General features: G+C 43.9%; 1 protein-coding gene and 1 long non-coding RNA gene across 2 annotated transcripts; one reads left to right on the forward strand and one right to left on the reverse strand.

Annotated features, from left to right (window-relative positions):
- Positions 1 to 5,025: 5,025 nt before the first annotated feature.
- On the reverse strand, positions 5,026 to 9,860 carry LOC146677310 (uncharacterized). Its single transcript, XR_014907549.1, has 2 exons — positions 9,813 to 9,860; positions 5,026 to 5,859 (listed from the first exon to the last, which is right to left on the reverse strand). It is a non-coding gene; the product is annotated as an uncharacterized LOC146677310 (long non-coding RNA).
- A 944-nt stretch (positions 9,861 to 10,804) lies between these two features.
- Positions 10,805 to 13,401, forward strand: LOC146677311 (POU domain, class 3, transcription factor 4-like). Its single transcript, XM_085420485.1, has one exon. It carries the CDS (start codon positions 10,915 to 10,917, stop codon positions 11,998 to 12,000), a length of 1,086 nt encoding a protein of 361 aa, XP_085276611.1. The 5' UTR covers positions 10,805 to 10,914; the 3' UTR covers positions 12,001 to 13,401.
- Positions 13,402 to 22,119: the final 8,718 nt, after the last annotated feature.

Genomic DNA, 22,119 nt, shown 5'->3' on the forward strand with positions numbered 1-22,119 from the left:
GAAAGGTGGATCCTGTTTGTTATGCTCCACTGTCCCCCCCTTCCACACAGTCGGCCAAGGAGGCATCCTCTGTTGTCCTCTCTCTCTGTGTATCTGCGAGCTCTCTTGACACTGTGTATCTCCACCAGCTGCTGCTGCCTCCGTGCATCCCTCTCCTCCTGCCTCCACACTCTGCCAGGCACAGATACATGCAGGACATTTACGCGAGCACCGAAAGACACGCACGCGCACTCACACAACAGTGGAAGCCCAGTCTGCATCTGGGATCTAAAAATCACAAAACCTGCCAAGGGATTAATCCTTTAATATTTTATAATTTTATATACATTAACCCGCTCCTGCACGCGTGCTCACCAGCAACGATCCCTCTCACAGGAAAACGCAGAGGGGAGAACGCTGTGAGGAGGGGGAAAAAGACGAAAACGTGCAAACAAATGAGACGTTTGCATGATACGGGAGTCAGACTGAACAGGGCGAGACTGAGCGAAAAGAGAGCGAAGTGAGAGAGTAAAGGATGAGTGGAGGATATGCAGAGGGCTGAAAAGCTTCTTTGTTCTGGATGCCCTTGAGACAGCTGACATTGCCACAATAAGACCTTCATTCAGAGGGAAGGAGCCGTCAGCAAGCGTCAGCAAGGAAAGAGCAAGAGTCGGATTTAGTACTTTTGGCATACTGATATGTTTATAGTATGCAGAGGTGATGCCATGTTGGGTTTGTTTTTGTAAAAGGCAAATTCTCACGTTTCATCAGCATTCACATTAACTAGCAGTCTCTTCCTACTACGTGAGTTTAAAACCACCATTTCTACCTTTCCCCAACTCATCCACATCAACCAGAGAGATCCAACTGGGCCGGAAGCACAAAAGACAGATTAGCAAACTTCCAGAGCCTTTATGATACATAGGATACAGAATTTTTATGTCTTTCCAGACTACTGCTGAGAAGTGATGGCATAAAAGCTTGTAATACCCAACTAAACCTAGAAACGGCCAAAGTGACTTGTGGTGGGTATAGGGTAGGCCAAGATGGCAGCCGCCACTGCTGTTAGGGACACACTTGCCCACATCCAATCTGTTTACCTAGATCTGTCACGAAAGCCTTCCCAAACTCACACTTTGCCAAGTTTGAGGTGAAAGAGCTGCAAAAGTTGCTAGAGTGGCAATAGATATATCCAGGTACAAATTGCAGGATGGAAGGTCACTCAAGACAGTGTTCATAAGCTGGTAAAAAATGGCTGTTGGGTTACATATCCCAAATGCCATCACAGTGTATTGTAAATGTTGACAAAGAGTTTGCTGTGGCTTTTTATGACAGTGGGATCATCATGGGCGGAAACACAGTTGTGATGTGACTTGTGATTGATGGTCAAATCTGTGCTGCCATTCAATCATTTGTTGGTCAAAGCTATGACCTGCATGACCATGAAATAATCTGCAGCAGAGTTTGGCTGTAAGTCACAGCTAGATGCTAAATCATCACAAGTTTCTGGTTGTGCAAAACATTTTGATTCTGATCGAAGGGCCTTTACACTTACAGAGAAGGAGGATAGGAACAGTGTGATCATTTAGAGGCTCACCTGCCATGCAAACACACCCGGAGTTGTTGCATGTGCTAGGAGCCAGCTTACAGCGTCTAGCATTTTCTATCTGAGCGCGACGTAAGAGTGCAAAAGTGTTTTGGGGGGTTTCCAATCAGAAGAAAGCTGGTTTAAAGATACAGCATGTAAAACTGTTGGACATGATTAAATTGCAGATTGCAGTCAACTAAATTCTGATTTCTTACTTCGCCCACATCAAGTGTATAATCTTAACAAGTCCGGCTATCATTTATTTGTAGTGAGGGTAGGCTGTCAGTCCGATGTTTACCTCAGATGGTGTCCATGTCTGTTTATTCTTTGTGAAAGGAACACGTTGATAAGTCTGTGAAGTTCACTTGTGTCCGGTGACAGTGATACTGAGATGAGTCATTGAGGATATCCTGAACTTTCCTCTCAGTAAGCGCTCCTGTTTTTGTTAGCTGCTAATATCCTCTGCTAGCTGTTGTTAGCCTCTGCTAGCTACCGTTACTGCTCCTATGTTTTTTTAATGGATTGATTCTAAGTTCATGAACATCAACATAATTTGTTGGAATACGCAGTGACATACTAAACTATGTATATTTATGATTACAACATTCTTTTTTTCAATTAAATAACCTCAAAAAATGGCTGACTGGAGCTTTAGAGAGTAAAGCGTGCTAATAGCTAAAGACAGAGGCTGAACTGTGTCACTGCTTTTGAACTGGGAATTATGCAAAGTAACTCTATTCAATGGATCGAATAAAATATTATTATTATTATTATTTCCCAGAAGGGACAGAGTATGTAATCAGTTCTGTTTGTTTGCCTGTGTATTTGTTAGCAGTTTAGCATTCACAGTTTTCAAGATATCATTTGGTCTGATGGTAGATACCAAAATCAGCTCAAGATGATTTAATTTTCTTAGAAATCCCATAATTTCTTACAGATGGCCTGCAAACTTCACAACAATAAACTAGGCCTTGTGGAACATGTGTACCTAGGCTGGAAAAACATTTGACCTTGACCTTCACTGTTAGCGTCCAAAGTCAAAGTTAACCTTGAAAGAAAATTTCAAGAAACCAAATATGAAAGGGCACGGAGAGTGCTGCACAACACACTTTTTTTCAGTGCCATAACTGATGCCATAACTTCACAAACTCACACACTGCATGAATATATCTTAAAACCTCAAGTTTTTATAGCTTTTAGAAGCCAAAGATTTCAGCTAATTCCTCTCCAACCATATGTGTAACGAAGATGACAAATACACCATTTTAGTATGCAATGCTTCATTGTCATAGGTTAAAGGGCAGGGTAGCATGAATTAGGAAAAAGTTTAGTCTCCTTTGGGTTAACCCTAACCCTCCAACATTGTGTGACTTTGTTGCAAAATTCACAAATCTCCCCAAAAATGGTGCCAAAAAACAAACGAAAAAACAAAACAGCTTCAATCAAACTGGATTTTTCTTCAAGTTTTGAGTATTTTCTGAACACTTAACCCCACTTGCAGAAATACAGAGGGAGGTTAGCAAGTTTAAATTTATGTTTTCATTATCAACAGCATCACTGAGCCGCTTCTGGTTTTTACTGCGGTTCTGTCCAGCTCCTTACTTGCTGCCCGACTTGGTCACATCCTGTATCCCATGCACACTAACAAACCTCACACACAAACACACTTTCGAAATCTGAGAGTGTGTTAGGCCTCTCTTCCTCCTCACCCAAAGTTCCTGGCCCCAGGGGGTGGAGGGTCTTACACATCCAACTCAAACACACACACACACACTGGCAGCAGACCACATCAGAGGGGGTCCATTCCTCCCCGAGTCCACAGGTCTCTGGATAAACATATTATTCTGGATTAAATGTTTCCCATATTTGTTATTCTTCCCTTCGAGACTCCAGGTGGAATTGGTATGAAACCAAAAATCATATGTACATTCCTTTGAAGGAAAGCGCTGGTGCCGAGGGGGAATGCTCGGAACCGGGATCGAGAATTCCCTTTCGGAGTAAGAACTTGTAACAACATTTGTGCAGATTTTTCGATTGCCCCACATTCTTCGTTACACATCTAACAAAGGCTCCGCTGTGTTGTCCACAAGTGGTCTTTTCCCCTTTCAAACTCATGCTGCACTGCTACACAGCCATCTCTACAAATCCAGGAAGTAAGTGTGTGTGTGTGTGTGTGTGTGTGTGTGTGTGTGTGTGTGTGTGTGTGTGTGTGTGTGTGTGTGTGTGTGTGTGTGTGTGTGCTCCATGGAGGTCCACTGCTGGCTCTGAATCAGATCAAATTGGTTCAAGAGGCGCTGACCCTCGCAGGGATGCTGCAGTACGTGGGTATAATTTACTCTCGTGCAGTTTGAGCAGCGATAGAAGGTGACAGCCGAGCAGCAGCTTCAGCCACTGCGAGGCCTAAATGTAAGACTTTAGATGCAGGAGCTGATCACAGAGTCCTGTTCAATTATTATGTTCAGATTACTGCCAGAGCCTCTTGCCCTATCAGAGCCCAGGTTATAGCCTTGGGCGAGCCAGTAGGAGAGGTGATGATGTGGAGTGGGAGATCACAGTCTGCCCACTTTATGGCCCCTGTGGCAATGGTAATAGTATCTGAGCTGTAATGATGGACTGCTGGATGGACACACATGTTGCGCCAACTTCTTCAATTTTCAGTAGCTGCGAGAAAGCCTTTCAATTAATAAAAGAAAGACGTGTTCCGTGTTCGGATATTAGCAGTCAGCAGCCCATCCTGCGCAATCTGATGCTCTTGAACGATCTCCAGCGTCGGCCTCCTGCATGCTAATTCAACCGTGGGCCAAAGCAGGGACACACAATAGCAGAGAAATCTATAAACCCAAAAAGACAGCGTGTTTGTTTCTCCCCAACGTGTTTATTTTCGCAAACTGCGTCGCCCCCAACTCGGGACGTGTGTTGTCGACAGAGTGTTCTTGCTTCGATGTGTTTGATGTCTCTCTTGCTCTCTCTCTGTCTCACTCTCATAGGCCCTGGAGACACCGTTGCTCATGCATAATCACCGTATGCGTCTTTCTGATGTGCCTCTGTGTGCCGCTGGTGGAGGTTAATGCGCAGAGCTGCACATGCAGAAAACACAGTCCCGAATTAGAGACAAGCAAAAAAATCCCCAAAAAGCACAACTTTGCATTTCCGACGAACGGCGAAGAACGAGGTGAACAAAGGCAGAGGGGAGTTTTGCGTCGTTTATTGAGGTGATGTAAGTACCAGGACAGCTCTCCGGGCTTGTGTGTCATTTAGCATTCTGCTGTGATAAACAACTGGATTGATTATGATGGTTTAAACACAGCATACACTGTGCTTTGCTTAATAAAACCATCTACCGCTGTAATTCATCATCCTTACCGTTACACTGAGCTGGGAAATCAGGGGGAGGTGACGGGATCTGAGGGAGGAAAGCAACGCTCACGTAGAGGGGGCAAAGAGGTCATGAGGTGTGTGTGTGTGTGTGTGTGTGTGTGTGTGTGTGTGTGTGTGTGTGTGTGTGTGTGTGTGTGTGTGTGTGTGTGTGTGTGTGATGGCAGCATCACCAGTCCTCCAGGGCTCAGCAGGCTAATTAATAATGAATCCCAGAGAGTCTGTGTTTGAAATGCAGATGTACAACTGCCGGCTCCGCCTGCTCCTTCAGAGGGACCTGTGTGTGTGTGTGTGTGTGTGTGTGTGTGTGTGTGTGTGTGTGTGTGTGTGTGTGTGTGTGTGTGTGTGTGTGTGTGTGTGTGTGTGGCTTTGTAGGCCACAAGGGAAGGAATGTTGTGCTGGCTGGTTGTTTAGCTGTGGCAGAGAACTTGCTCATATTCTACATAAAATTCAGCAGGGCCATTCATTAAACGCAGACTGCATTTGACTTTTGAGGGTGATTTGAAGGAAAACTCGGCAAGAGGAAAGGTAGATCTTTAGTGGATAAGTTCTCGCCCTTCTTTTCTCCGGAGTCCTTTTCTCCTGCTCGTTGGTGCCATCAAAGGCCTCAGAAACACCCCCAACTCCTCCTCCCCAAGCTCTCGGCTCTCAATGCAGAAGAGGAGCAGAAGAAGGGCATGTGGACGAGGAGCTGGAGAGGGTCTGAAGAGCATACATCACATTTCTGTAGACTCTTACTCTTCTTCATGGGTCTCTTTTAAAGATATTCTGTGTTTATGTTCACGTGTGTCTGTGTGAACAGTTTGAAGTTTAACATATGCTAATGTTATGTAGATCTTTTTCTCTTTTTTTTTTTACCAGCTGTGGTGCCTTCACTGACCCAGGAACAATATTCTAGCCTCTTCTGCAAACAGCACCTGTAACACACACACACACAGACACACACACAGAGCAGTGAATAATCTCTTTGACAAACATTACCTTTGTTTGACAGAAGGCAAGAGGGACAAACAGTTTCTATTTTTTTCGGGCGTTTCAAATCCTTGCAGATAGAGAAAAAATAATAATAATAACAATAATAATAATATTCCAACAGTTGCTTTTGCAGAGAGTGTTTGTTCTCTGCGTGTAAAGACTGAAGACGTTTCGGGGAGCTGAAAGACTCCCTGACCCCGGGCCTGTGTGTGTTGTTTTGACTGAATTCATTTTCTAATTAACTACAAACCCAAAAACAATTTTACGCTGGGATTCGCATCATAGTTGGAATACTAATATCCACACCTTAGACATTTATTCAAAGTCTTTGCTGGACTCTGTGTCCTTCTGAATCCTCCAGGAAAATTAAATGACTTCATTTTAGAGGGACTTTGCAATTTAAACATTATTTTGATTGCATATTTCTGTATTTTACTTTACTTATTACTTTAAAAATGATATAGTCATGATGCTTGATTAATTGTGTATTGATTCTTTTTCATTTTGTATTTTTAGGACATCTGTTTATGTGGGGAAAACAATATAAATAATAATAATAACAACAAGAAAAACAGACAAAATAACTATTAACCTGATCCCCATAGCCTGAGACTGCTAAATAGATTCATTGAACCTATCTGCATGAAATTTTCCACTGCTTTTTAAATTTAATCTAAGATCTCCCTCCCCAAATCTGTTCACTGCACTTTTCCTTCACAGATTAAATAAATGTTAGAGGTCACAGGAAGCAGGAAAGGTCTTGTTAATCTCTGTTTGAGGGGGGAAATTTTCAAAATAAAAGTAACATTTTATAAAAATTTGTTCTTAATGAATGACACATTTTGTGTTGCTGCAGTGCTAAAGCTCTGATCACCAGTGCCCATGTTAGACGTTATCTACCCCCGTTATCTACCCCCCCCCCCCCCCCCCCCCCCCCGCCCCATAAATAACATAATGGACTTTTCCGGTGGAAAATCTGAAAATGGGATAACCTTCACATAGATTTGTTTCCACAAAAGTCTTCATTCTAAACCTGTTGAAGACCTTCTCTATGCCATGATGCGCAGATGTCTGACTCTCTCTCTCACACACACACAGTGAGACAAACTGCCTCTTGAACAGTGCAGACCAAACAAACGCACCTGGCTTCATGCATTATGAATGTACATTTACACCGGCGTGCTCTCATGGGGATGAGTTTTAGCTCCACGTCGGCTACACTCACTCACTGGCGTGTCCGATGTGTGTGTGTGTGTGTGTGTGTGTGTGTGTGTGTGTGTGTGTGTGTGTGTGTGTGTGTGTGTGTGTGTGTGTGTGTGTTTAAAACCTCTGCTGGACACAAACACAGAGGTAACAATGGAGTCTGTGACTGACAGCTCCGTGTCAAAACCAGCGCTTTAAAAAAATGATAAATAATTTTTAAAAGACATTTTAGTTTCGGGTGTGTTTCTGTAAAAGACGCACCCCACCCACCCCCTCACAAACACACACTCCCCTCCGGTGTCACTATCCTTTATTAGCGACGTCACGGGTTAATGGGGATATCGATTTTACTGTCTGGGAGCTTGTAAAGTGTGCGCGGCGGGTGTCAGGGATGAGAGCACAAGCACAAGTTTAGACTCAGAGGTGACATGGATGGATCGAGATTCCTTTAAAAGAAGCCAAACCAAAGAAACTACAACAACAACAACAACAACAATAATAATAATAATAATAATAATAATAATAATAATAATAATAATAATAATAATAATAATAATGATGATGATGATGATAAAAAATGTGCTTATGAAAAATAAACTACAAGAACCTCATAAATACAAATTAATAAAAGTGTTTTCATCCCCCTTCTTATTTTGATAGGAAACAAGCCGGGAAATAACGTTTATGTCATGCACGCTTCTAACACCGAGGAGCAGAGATTTAAGCTTCGTGGGGAAAGTTTGCAAAGGTCACGACACCAAGTGGCAGGTCCCGCCCCGAGGCCCAGAGCTGTCTCCACAGCAGACTGAGTCTGATTTATAGAAAAGCTACAGCATTAATGTTGTGACCTGAACGGCCAAGATCGAGGCAAAAAAAATAAAACAAAATAAAACAAAATAAAACAATATAAAATACTTCACGACTGTCAGCTGCAGTTCTAACCTTGCATATGAAACGCAACTCCACTGTCATTTTTTTTAAATAATATTTTTTTGGGGAAAAGCTTCCAAACTATAACAATAAAACTGAAGCACTTGTCAATTATTATAAGAGGAAAAAATGTAACAATGCCTTTAAAGTTAGAAACATCATAGAGCCAAGACTCAGACTCTCCAAAGGAAACCTGTCATGTTGTCTCTCTCTGCTCTGTTCTGCGGCATATATATAATTAAAGTGACCTCACATGAGATATTAATCAGCAGTGCTGAACACAAATGTTGCGCTCGCGAGTGCATGTTTCAAACTTGCAATCAATACGCGGTTTATTAGAGACCTTAATAAACATGACGGTGGATATGACACTCTACTCGCATTCGGTTTTGAGTGAATCTGTTTCTTTTTTTTAGTGTAAATAGAAGCATTTATTTACAGTCCCACGCGTGCCACGCGAGGAAGGAGGGACACTGCTTTTCTTTTCCTTTTTCCTGAAAACTGAATCCATTTTTGTTTTCTTGTTTACCTTATAATTTTATTTTAGTCTGCCTAAATGAAGTCGTGAAACAAATCTATTTATTTCCTTCTCTGCTTATACAGTAAACAGCCCGAGTCAGAAGATAATCACTGGTTAAGACTCGCTTACAGCCGCCAGGCAAACACAAACAAGCCGCTGAACAAACGCTCCACGAAGCAACACTAACACACAAAGACACACACATAAAATAAAAATAAAATGAAGAAATGATAAGTCAGTTAGTTGGAGTTATTTAGCACTAGTGCGCACTGGTTTAAGATAGAGTCTGCAGTGTTAGTGCGTGGTGTAAGTGTAGCAGGGCTGGCTCGGGTTATCTGTGAATGGGCTCTTTATTGGAGGCGCGGAGCGGGGATTTGCCTTTTATTCGCCTCGCTATGGAAACGCGCTCGACGGCAGAAAAATGTTGACGCGAATAAAAGGAATCGGCACAAGGAGCAGTTTCTAGAGAAGCATCTGTTACACTTAGAAACTTAGACTATCGAGAGCAATACAGCCCCCTCTCAAAGTCCCTCTCCTGTCTGCTTTATGCACCACAAAAAAACCCGCAGACTTCATCTTTGTAAAGACCCGAAAATGAAAAAGAAAGAGAAAAAAAATGTTTTTTATATTCAAATTTAGTTTGAGTAAATCTGAATTTAAAATCTTACATTTTGTTCAATTTTTCGTCTTACATATAATTAATTAATTGTTTTTTTCCCAGGAAGATCCTTTTTATTTCTTTTGAAATGGAGACCCCCATCCTCCAAAATCACTTCACGGTGCGTGTCATTTAATATGACACGTATGAAACTGCGGGAGCCGCTACTAACGCTGCGCAATAACTTTATATTTTGCATTTAATTCTCTCCCCCCCACCTCCAGTCCCATAACAGCTCCAAACGAAGCAACCCAATTCAGCAAACTAGGCCACTGGAACAACACTGCCATTCACATCAAATATTCAGCCACTTTCACCCAACTTCCACAGACGCAGACACATAGGGAATTTACACGTAAGGCCGCAGCAGAATGAGAATAAAGACACGACAAAACGTATCTGATTAATTATCCTTCCATCCACAGGCGAATCTACTGCACCATGTAAGAGTTAAGAGCGCAAACATCCTGCCATCCTCACAGCTAACTGCCCGTCTGTCACCCCCACCCCACCACGGTTATCGAGGCCCCGTCCACCCTCCAGCACATCCCTGTCCGAAGTTCTATAGCCCGCGGTCAGCTCACCTTGCTCCGGCCTCCTCCTCTGTCTTCCACCAGCAGCGTGTAGCTCGGCTATACTCGGCGCTCTTTAATGACTTTCTGGTGGCTGCAGCCTTCTTTTATTTCTTCTAAATGTATGAAAATGTATGCAAATTTAAATCAAGCTTAACCTGGGAGCTCGAGCAATATATTTAATGGAATTTCAGACCAATAAGGAGATTGCAACGCAGTCTTCTAATGGCAAATATAATTACGCCGCTAAGTTAGATCGCTGATTTGCAGATCTTTTTTTCCCCAACTCTGAGAAGACCTGATGAGATTCTTAAATACTGGGAGTGATAAGTGTCTACTGGCTGTGCTCGCGTTTATCTCTTTGAACGTGTGTAACATGGAGACGTTTTCCTTCTGGGAAAATGTGTCAGGTGAGCAGATGTGGATTTTGGGCTCTTGTAGAAATATTATTTCATATCTCTATGTGTTTTATGAATATTCCAGTTTTGGAGAGAAAGACGGCAAGAGTAAAGTCAAACATGTGTGTTATATTTTCACAAGCTCGGGATTATGGATAGCCCGTGCGTAAAGCAATTTTGCCTGAAACACTCTCTCCAGACGTGTCATTCTACAAACACCTGAGGAAATATTCTCCAAGTTAATAATTAGCAGTGAGAACTGCTCTTAGTTTAATTGTATCCTTTTAAATTAAGTGCTGGCACGTCTAAGAAATGCCATTGCGCTTTAATCTCCTTCTTTGCGCGCGCTCAAGGGTGACAGGAGCAGCAATAAACTCGTGCGTAAATCAGTTGGAAACTTTAATTAATAAACAGGAACTGCGCTCCACGCTCACATCATTCCACAGCCAGACCCACTGGACCAGCACTCCGACACACTTCCGGTTCGACAGCCTGTAAACCTTTTCCTACCCGCAGCTCTGCTGCCGGAGGCGGAGGTTTCGGGTGTGCGCCGTCATTGGCGGAGACGTGTCGTCACCGCGTCTCGGTCGGACTGTGAGTGGTGGTGGAGGCTGTCAGTCACTCCCAAGCTGCTGCTGAGCCTCCGGAGAGAGGGAGATGTCAGAGGCTGAGCTGCTCCCTCTCTTCAGTAGCATTAGTGGGGTTGAGCAGCCAGCATGGCCACAGCTGCCTCTAGCCCCTACACCCTGCTCAGTTCCAGTCCCATGATCCACCCGGAGAGCCAGGCCATGCAGCCTGCTAGCCCCTACAGAGGACATCAGAAACTGCTCCAGAGTGACTACCTGCAAAGTGTCCAGAACGGGCACTCCCTCGGGCACCAGTGGGCAAGCAACCTGTCGGAGGGGAGCCCCTGGTCGGCCTCCATGGAGCAGCAGGACGTGAAACCGGGCCGAGAAGACCTCCAGCTCGGCATCATCCATCACCGCTCTCCGCACGTAGCGCATCACTCTCCTCATCACAACAACCATGGCAACCACCCGGGAGCCTGGGGTACTCCGGTGTCCCACAACTCCTCGATCACCAGCGGGCAGCAGATCAACATCTACTCCCAGACGGGCTTCACTGTCAACGGCATGCTGGACCACGGGGGACTCACACCTCCACCCAACCCGCAGGGCCAAGGCATGCACCCGGGCCTCAGGGACACACTTAGCCCCGAGCACAGCGACCTCGGCGGACACCACTGCCACGACCACTCCGACGAGGAAACGCCGACTTCGGACGAGCTGGAGCACTTTGCCAAGCAGTTCAAACAGAGGAGAATCAAACTGGGCTTTACGCAGGCGGACGTGGGTTTGGCTCTGGGCACGCTGTACGGTAACGTCTTTTCCCAAACTACTATCTGCAGGTTCGAGGCTTTGCAGCTGAGCTTTAAAAACATGTGCAAACTAAAGCCGCTGCTGAACAAGTGGCTGGAGGAGGCGGATTCGTCCACGGGCAGCTCCAGCAGTATAGACAAGATAGCAGCTCAGGGGAGAAAGAGGAAGAAGAGGACGTCCATCGAAGTGAGCGTGAAGGGAGTTCTCGAGACGCACTTTCTCAAGTGTCCCAAGCCTTCCGCGCAGGAGATCACGTCGCTGGCGGACTCGCTTCAGTTGGAGAAGGAGGTGGTGCGCGTGTGGTTCTGCAACCGGAGGCAGAAGGAGAAGCGCATGACACCGCCCGGAGAGCAGCCGCCCCACGAGGGACCCTATTCTCACAGCGGGAGCGCGGGAGACGCCTCCTCGTGCCATGATCTCTGACCGAAGCACCTGGAGGAATCCCCCCCACGCCCCCCACCCCCTCCGACACACACCTCCACCTCCACCCGGTGCAGACTCTCGAGCGCTCGGACGCGCGGTGGCACCTTGTAGCCCTCCGCACCTGTCCCGGTACAGACTCGCCCGGATGCCTCCAGCACTGAAACAATAACAGAGATACCTGTTCAGCCTTCGTCATTGTTTTTCCTGCCACGAGGGCATTATCCTATAGCGGCATATCAAACATCACATTCCAGATCACCTTTCTTTTTCTATTTTCTTTTTTGGGAGAGCCCGCCACTTTTTTTTCTCTCCATCACGGATATACATACAAAAAATGTGCCTAATAACCTGCCAGCGCCTTTGGTTTGTACGTGTGTGTGTATGCGTGTGCGTGTGTGTGTCACCGTTTTTAACATCAGCTCGGTAATAACGATAAGATGGGACTGATGGTTTTGTTTTTATTGTTGTTTTCGTGGCTTTCCTCACACACGCCGTGCTCCCGTTGTACCCACGATCGGCGGCGTGGAACCAGTAATAATAACAACAACACCAATAATAACAATAATAATAATAATAATAATAATAATAATAATGTTACTGTTCTTAATTGATTTGTACCAGCACCAGAGGCCATTTTTTACACTCCACCTCACGCTTCCCCCTCGGGCTTTTCCAACGCCTTAGTTCTCCTCATATTTACAGTCATTTACTTTGTAACGTAGAAGATCTGTATTTTTTTTTTCTTTTTGTGCATTTGCAACCTTAGGCCCTCATTCCAGCTGTGCAGCCACTCTACATGACTCTTGGAGGACTGTTTTGCTTTCTTTTACTTTTGGCCTGTAGCTTACGAGGGTTGTACGAAGCCACGCGCAGTTGCAGCTCTATTTATTCATTTACTTCTTTTTTTATTTCGATCATCTTCGACCATTTAAACTGTGCGGACTCTGAAAAAGGACAAGAAAGAGCCGAGAGTCTAGAAAGCAACGCTATACACCTGCCTATAATTTTAATGTACGTTCACTATCGAAATTTTATAATCTTAAATACTCCTGTTATTTGGTTTATTTCTTAAGTATTTTTTCGAATATTGTACAGTTTTATATATTACCCTTTTGAAGTCATTAATTTAAATAAATGATCTTAGTTATTCACGCACTTGATTAGCAGTGTTTTAAGAGAAAGAAAAAAGCAAACAAACACGCGAAAAATTTAAAAATCAAAAAACAAAGAAAAAAATTATTTTCAATAAGACTGAATGAACTGTTTCGGCGGTTTTATTCCAAATTTCAATGACAGCTCAAGTAATTATTTATTTTCAGTATAAAGCTTGTATTATGTTTTTGAAATAAACTATGTATGTTGTAATAAACCATTTCTTGCTACAACTGCTCACTGTCCGAAGCAGAAGTCAGCTTCTGATTTTCTTTTTTCTTTTTTTTTTTTTTAGAAAAGTAAAGACTATTCAGAAGTTGTTTTTTTAAATCACAGCTTCCTCTTATTGTTATGGAAACAAAGCAATAATTTAAATGAATCACAGCACTTTAAAAAAATATTGCTTTTAAAAGCTTGTATATAATGTGGAGCATTCTGTGTGGGAAATGGTTCGAGCTGAGCTTGTGATTAATTCTGCAAAGTCACCAGATCAGTCCCTTAATGCTGCTTTCAAACTCTTATATTTAGGTGAATTATATTGTTAGGCCGCGTAACCTTCACTTGGCCTCAATGTCATGTCAAGAGGCATCTTTTGCCAAATAAATAACAAATAAATAAATAAATCTCTACAACTAACAGCTGTAAAATATCCAGTGGTTCACAGAGACCCTGCACTGCAAACTGAGATGCTTTCTCCTGCAGTTCCACTGAAATGTTATTGTCCGGGCCCTCTGCCCTTCTCAATCAGACATGCGTGATTTATCGCCTGGGCCGCTGGGCCTGACAGCAAAACACAATGACACACATATACTCAGACACACACACACACACAATCAGAAGCAGATGAATCTCATTTCAAAGGCTATGGCTGTGTATAATTGGCCATGCCAGGGCAAAATAAAGCTGTACTCCCCCTTTAGAAAAAAGAAAGAAAAACATCATAATGCCCCAAAATAATTTAGGGATGGTTTTGGAAATAAGTAGATGCATTCAGTACTGCTTAAATGTTTCAAAAATAGATCTGGAGAGGGAAAGTGAAAGAGGGAGAGGGAGGAGAGGAGAGGCGGAAGGGTGCTAGGCCTTGCCTTGAAATGGGGAGCCTGACTGGAATACTAATGTGTCTGAATTTATGCATCTCCTCAGTCTGCAGCCCTGAGAGGGGGGTGGGGGAGACAGAGAGAGAGAGAGGAGAGAGGAGAGGGAGGAGAAGGGGAAAGAAAAGGGTGTGAGGGTGGAGGTGAAGAGGAGGGGGGGGGGGGGGGTAATGTAGAAGAAGAGAAAAGTAAAACCATGGCTGATTGATTCTATCCATCTATTTTAGTCTGAAATAACCCCCAGCTTCTGGGAGGAAGAAAATGACCCTGGAAGGAAGGAAGAACCCAGAAGCCGAGCAAATAAAGCAAAGCAAGCCAAGGTCCACGGCGGCGCTGCGGTATCCTTGAGCCTCTTCCACCTCTCCTTCCCCATGCAAACCCATCCAAATATGTTTTTAAAGAGTAACCAGCACCTCGGCGTGAATAACTTACCAGTTTTAAAAATGACTGACTTGGGGAGATTGTGTAAAGGATATTGAGTAAAGAAGAAGAAGGGAAAAAAGATAACAGGTGCAAGATGAAAGCATACTTCAGAGGTATTGAATGATGAACTTCAGGTAATTATTTTAAAAAAAAAAAAGGAGAAAAAAACGCTTCAGGTTGGCTCGGCTCGGCGCTCTGGCAAATAATTGAGCTTCTGAATCAGATCCTGAGTGACTGAGTGACAATAGAGAGGCAGGAGTGGTGAAGTTGTGCAGTAACAGTTTTGGAGGATGAGCAGAGTTGTTTACGTGCAGATTATAATGGGAGCAGCTGACTCACACCTTTTCTTTTTTTTCATAATTACATCTCTTCTAACCTTTTGTTCTCTTTTAATCTATTCTCTCTTTCAAAGAATCTGTCTGAAAGTTAAACCATTAAATAAACTGTTTTCCTGTATTTTTAATACTGTTACTTTGCCCATAATCATAATAATATTAATACAATCTGTCAAGCTCAGTGAAACGACTGAAACACGTTGTGATTAAAGTAACTTCAGGTGGTGCAAAGATTCTGGGGAAGGCAGGAAAGAGCAGAAGGGGCTGATATACTGTTTGCAGTAAAACGTTGGAGGTTAAAGCAAGGACACTCAACATCACATTTCTCTTTAATTAGACAGGGCTGCAGTCTATCTGCCATAGCAAGAGCACAGAGAAGAGCCAAACAGCAGCACCACATGAGAGGATGGGAGTAATGAATGTCGGCTGCTCGTCTGCCACGTGGTTCTTTCACTTTTGGACACCAGTCCTGTCTCTTCCTTTAACTTAAAGTGTATAAAATGATCCGCTCTCCTAATGTTTGCTGTGTCTGCTGCGTTACCTATCGTACTGCGTCCTTTCTGCTTAGAACTGGATACCTGCTGTATTCAACCACATGTGACCAGTTCAGCCCCTCATTTTTATTTCTCTTTTTTTCACTTTTGCCTAATCCGAACTGCCTAAGACCTGGCAGGATTTGTATGACAAACATATATTCCTACCAAAACTTTAAAATAAAGTTCAGTAAACATGACCACTATTACGCGGACTAAAGAAATTTAAAAAATGACAACGTTTGATACAGGAATAAAAAGAAGTAAAGCAAATAGTTATTATTATAGTGGATGTTTATGGAAAACGATCCAAAGATTTCCAAGGAGACAAGCAAACTCTTCAATAAAACACACCTTACAATCTGTTAGGACCAAGTGGTTCAGTCTGAGAGGCCTCAGGTGAAGCTAGAGGAAGAAAAGAGGGAAAGATTTGATTCATTCTTCATAAATAAGCTCTGGACTCAGAGCATAAAGAAAAAAAGTTAACTTCCTCTCATGGGAATTGATTTAGTTGTTTTGGAGTCTTGTCTTTATGTTCCTATTTGTTAGCAGCACGTTTCACACTTGTTGCAGGCCGATTATAATGTACACCACAGCATTTTTCAGCCTCTGTAGGATTATAACCTCCTGGTCCTGCAGGAGCACAATGTCTCAGTGAGAGAGAGCAAACTTCACAGCTGCTTTATCGCCGCTGGTGCTGATGCACTGGAGGACAGTCAGCTCTGTATACCTTCCAACTGGACGGTGGAGAGACAGAAGAAAAGCAAGCAGGGTGAGGATGAGGAGGGAGAAAGGGGGCGCATCTGCAAACAGGTGTAAGCTGAAATCAGTTTCACCTCCTCAGCTCTGGTATTGTGACACCAGGGTCGGCTAACTGTTAGGTTGGGTGGGTTTGACTCTTCCAGAAAGGATTGCTCCATCTCTCCTGGCAAAAGCATAAATTTAGTTTTTGTATGTGTGAGTTTTCCAGGTTTCTCACATGAGTGGAGTCACTGATGAAGCCCTTTAAAATCCCAGAATCACTAGTGTGCCCCCCCCACACCGGGTCAGTAATTAATAATAAAAATCGTGTCAGTGGAACAGCTGCCTCTGACATCCGGTTGCTCCTCTCTGTCTAGGCTGTGTCATTCATGCCTTTGCAGTCAATTAAAGCTATATTACCGCTGTGCAGTGTGATCCATCAATTAAGCAACATGTGAACACAAAGCGATACAGTACAGCTTGACATTTTCCAGGCTGCACTTTTTTGTTGATGTGACGTTAGGGTGGTCACACGTGGCCCACGATTAAGCTGTACAAAGTGCCAGGTTTATAGGGGAACCCACGAACGTGGAAACACACACACAGAAGAAAGGCCTGTTTGTGGCGCAGTGAGTAAATCACTGTGTCTGATATCTTCATTTGAGACAGGGGGCTGATCACCGCTCGTCCTGCTTGTTCCACATTAACTCATTATCACACGCGCTCACTCCATTAATTCTCCCGCTTTTATTAGCTGCAGGAGCGCGCGCGCGCGAACACGCGCACAGTGGGCCGATGACAGCCACTGCCTCTACCTCATCTGACAGCTAATGGCTTCATTAGGAGCAGCGTGTTAATTGGCTGACTTTAGGGAGACGCTCGTTAATGAGGATAAATAGATTCACACCTGAGCGGGGCGCTACCCAGCCACAGCAGCACTGTGGGAGCCGTGGAAGAGACGCGAGTGTGGGCTGCAGATACGACTGCATCGGTTTGAGTGAGCGGAGAAGAGACCTGTCCCGCTCTCCTCCTTCCTCCCAGCCTAAGCGCGGTGGTGTTTTCATTGCCAGGCAGACTTATTAGCCGAGTGGTTGATTAGCACCAGGAGGCCAAAACAAAGAGCAGTATGTCAAAGCAATTAGCCCCACTGTTTACCTCTTAGCTCCCACGATGACTGCAAAATGCATCTAATCCAGGACAGAGAGAGAAGGAGGGAGTCAGCTCAGACAGTTTCAGGAAAAGGACAACAGCTGGTCCCTGGGCCAAAGTGTGTGTGTGTGTGTGTGTGTGTGTGTGTGTGTGTGTGTGTGTGTGTGTGTGTGTGTGTGTGTGTGTGTGTGTGTGTGTGTGTGTGTGTGTGTGTGTGTGTGTGTGTGTGCGCGCGCGCGCGCATTGTGATGGGAGCAGTCCTCGTGCCTCAATCCATCTGCTTTCCTGCCTAGACCCTCCATCCTCTGCTGTCTGCTCGTGACAGCTCCGACACGCAGACACTCACACGCAGACGCGCGCTTCTCCTTTAACACGCCACTGCTTAGATGAGCTCATATCCTCAGGGGAGCGGGGTGGGGAGGTGGTGCTGGTGGGGTGGGCAGACAAAATGGAAGCAGGCGAGACTGATGATTTACATCAGGGTAGGAGGACACGGATCCAACCTGGGACGCTGCGTGTTCAACGCTTGTGGAAGTTGGCATGTACTGGAAGGTAATACCACCTAGTGGTGGCTAGAACCCGCTGCAGGTCATTGATGTTTGTTGGGGGAGGCAGGGGAACAAAGGGAAGGAGAAGCGGCTCGAGATGCGCAGGTATTTTGGAAAGAACCGGTTCACTCAAGTTCGCAAACGAAAAACTTTTTTTTTTCTGACACAACTGTTAAAGCTATTTTAGTTGGAACATCATTTAGTTTTCAACAGGACAATGACCCCAAACACACCTCCAGGCTGTGTAAGGGCTATTTGACCAAGAGGGAGAGTGATGGAGTGCCTCCACGGTCACCTGACCTAAACCCAGTCGAGATGGTTTGGGATGAAATGGACCGACAGAAGAGCCAACAAGTGCTCAGCATCTCTGGGAACACCTTCAAGAGTGTTGGAAACCATTGCAGGCGATGAAGAGTGTGCAAAGCAGTAGTGGCTATTTTAAAGAATCTAAAACGTGTTTGGAGTTATTTCAGACGTTTTTGTTTACTACATAATTCCACATGTGCTCATTCATAGTTTTGATGCCTTCAGTGAGAATCTACAACGTAAGTAGTCATGAAAATAAAGAATGAGAAGGTGTGTCCAAACTTTTTGACTGGTAGTGTAGCAGAGGGTGTTGTTAATCAGTTTCAATTACTTTGGTGTCAATAAAATGAACAACAGGGGCCCGTTCTTCGTACGTCGCTCACTACATCCAAGATCAAATGACACATCCAAGACCAAACCATCGCGCTAACCGTGAGCTCGCTAATCCGGTTCCCCGAACACACCTGCTGTTGACGATTAGTACAGCTGGACGCAGTAATGTGAGATCACTGGGTGTCATAAAAGGGGCTACGCATCGATAGTAGAAACATTGATCGGCAACCCTCTGATTGGTCGGCGAAAATGTCGAAGGAGCGCGCTCGGCTCGGTATTTTTCGGCAGCAGAGCAAGAACTCCTGAGTGAGGGATTTCAGGAGTTTCAGAGTTTAATCAGAACGCAAGGGAACACTGCAAAGGCTGCAAAAGCAAGGAGAGAGGGCTGGCAGAAAGTTGCTGACAAATTAAACTCGTAAGTAATTTAATAATAATAATAATAATAATAATAATATATTGGATTTATATAGCGCTTTTCAAGGCACCCAAAGCGCTTTACAATGCCACTATTCATTCACTCTCACATTCACACACTGGTGGAGGCAGCTACAGTTGTAGCCACAGCTGCCCTGGGGCAGACTGACAGAAGCCAGGCTGCCATATTGCGCCATCGGCCCCTCTGGCCAACACCAGTAGGCGGTAGGGTAGATTTATTATATTACACTATATTATCCAATATTATATTACATTATATTATATTGTTATATTATATCCTCTTTCACATTAGAGCCACAACAGGACCCACTAGAACATGGGAACAAGTAAAAGTGAAATATAAGAATATTCTACAGAATGGTAATATTTATCACTTATATTGCTTTTCGTCTCTTGGAAAGAGAGCCTGAAATAATCTGTTTGTTTGTTTATAACAGCAACCAAGAAAAGGGCAGAGCAAAAAAAGACAGGTGGTGGTCCTGCACCCCCTCGTCAACAAGTTGGTTAAGTAAATAATATCCTCACGGGAAAATCGATATCTCTCTATGAGCACACTGTCGCGCTGAGCTAAAGGATCCTGTCTGTCCCGCAATATACGCTGAATTCTGAGGACTCTCCTTATCAATCTTGCACCTTCCGCAATGGGTTGCTCGCGTAAACGGACAGGATATGGCTGCGACAGGCTTCCCAAATCCACCTTCGCTTTTATAGCCGTGGTCTCTCATCTTGATTACACGAAGTAATTTACAATTACTACTCTGAAATATGAATTACATCTGTAATAATCACATACATGTAATAGAATGTTAATAGTACATTTCCCTTTTTTAGGATATGACCTGTATGTATCTGTGTGACATCAATAAAAGGATCAAGTGCTGCATTATCTTCAGTTACATTGATGTTATTTATTTATCGCTGTTGCTTTCGTATAAATGAAGCGGACATACCTGCGTGGCCGCGATCTAATCCTGTTTACATAAAGTAAACCTGCTCCCGAGCAGGTTTACGCTTACGGCTCTGTTGCTATGACAGCAAGTCCCGGATGAGCTTCGGGGAACCGACTGATCCAGGATCACGCGAAATCGTCAACAATCTAATCCAGCTAACTTACTTAGCGAGGTACGAAGAACGGGCCCCAGGTGTAGTAGAGGGGCAACAATGAGACAACCTCCAAAACAGGGATGCTTTCACAGGTGGAGGTGATTGACATTTTTCCTTCCTCAACTCTTTTTCTGTTTGTTTTTCACTAGAATTACACTCAGGGTGAGTATCACAATGGATCAACTGCTTATTAACATCTATATCTACACAGCCAGTCACATGGCAGCGACTCAATACATGTGAGGTCAAGGCCACGTGCTGAAGTTCAAATTGAACATCAGTGGAGAAGGTGATTGAGTGACTTTGATTGTGGCATGATTGCTGGTGCAGACTCAGGCTGGCCTGAGTGTTTCAGAAACTGCTCATCTGCTGAGATTTTCCCACATAACCAGGTGATAGAAGATAAAACAGACTGCGTTGAGCTGATAGGAAGGCAACAGCAATTCAAACAACCAGTTGATACAACCAAGATGTGCAGAAGAGCATCTCTGAACGTCTAACCTAGAAGCAGCTAGGCTAAAGTAGCAGAAGACCATGATGGGTGCCATTTCTGTCAGCTAAGAATAGAAAACAGCCAACAATTTACTAGGGTTCACCGAAACTAATAATAATAATAATAATAATAATAATAAATTTTATTTATGAGTGCCTTTCAAGTCACCCAAGGACACTTTACAATAGGATAAAACACTTAGTAAAACAATGGCAGAATAAGAACAATAAAATAAAAGCACAAGATAAAATGAACAAACAGTGGATTCACAGTGAATATGCAGATTTGAACAGATGAGTTTTGAGTTGGGATTTAAACTGGGGGAGAGAACCAATATTTCTTATTTCAGGGGGCAGAGAGTTCCACAGCCTGGGAGCAGAGCAGCTGAAAGCTCTGCTTCCCATGGTGGTGAGGTGGAAGGAAGGTACAGTAAGCTGGATAGAAGAAGAAGAACGAAGTGAACGGGCAGAACAAGTGGTGGTTAACAGGTCAGAAAGGTAAGAAGGAGCGAGGTTATGAATAGCCTTGAAGGTGAGCAGAAGAAGTTTGAAAATTATCCGGAATTTCACAGGGAGCCAGTGAAGTTCCTGAAGAACAGGGGTGATGTGCTGGTAGGAGGGGGTTCTGGTGATAATGTGAGCAGCAGAGTTCTGAACCAGTTGAAGCTTATGGAGGGATTTTTGGGGGAGACCATGCAGAAGAGAATTGCAGTAGTCAATACGGGAGGTAACAAGCCTATGTACAAGAATGGACGTAGACTGGGTGGAAAGAGAAGGAAGCAATCTGTTAATGTTACGTAGATGGAAGTAGGCAGAACGGGTGAGATTATTGATGTGAGATTTATAGCAAAGTGAACTGTCTAGGATGACACCAAGGCTCTTAACCTGAGGAGAAGGGAAAACTGTGGAGTTATCGATGGTGAGTGAGGAAAAACTAGATAATAGAAGATTGAAAACAACATCATCTGGTCTGATGAGTCGATTTCCGCTGCAACATTTGTATGGTAGGTGAGAATTTAAACCCTAAACTATTGCCGCTGATCGTCATTTAATCAGAATCAGAATACTTTATTGATCCCTGGGGGAATTTTTTTTTTTTAAATGACCAGAGTGTACTCATCATCTGATGACTGTTTTTCCTGCAGACTGCTACACCATGTCATATAGTTTAGATCATCTCAAACATGAGATCAGTGTACTCAAATGTCCTGCACAGTCACCAGTTCAATATAGTAGAGCACCTTTGGGATGTGGCGGAACAGGAGATTCACATCATGGATGTGCAGCTAACTGTGTGATTGCATCATATCAACATTGAACAAAATCTCATGAGTGTTTCCAGAACTTTGTTGAATCTGTGCTACAAAGAATTATTAGATGGTACAAAAGTGGGTTCAACAGTACCCGTTGTTTCTGCTCTTCACATATTCTAACCAAGTAAATCAGAAGGATCACTAAAACTGAAGTTACCTCT

This window comes from Rhamphochromis longiceps, linkage group LG2 (genome assembly GCF_057381845.1).
Source record: "Rhamphochromis longiceps isolate RC_006_pf linkage group LG2, R_longiceps_female_GT1.1, whole genome shotgun sequence".
Classification (NCBI taxonomy): domain Eukaryota; kingdom Metazoa; phylum Chordata; class Actinopteri; order Cichliformes; family Cichlidae; genus Rhamphochromis; species Rhamphochromis longiceps.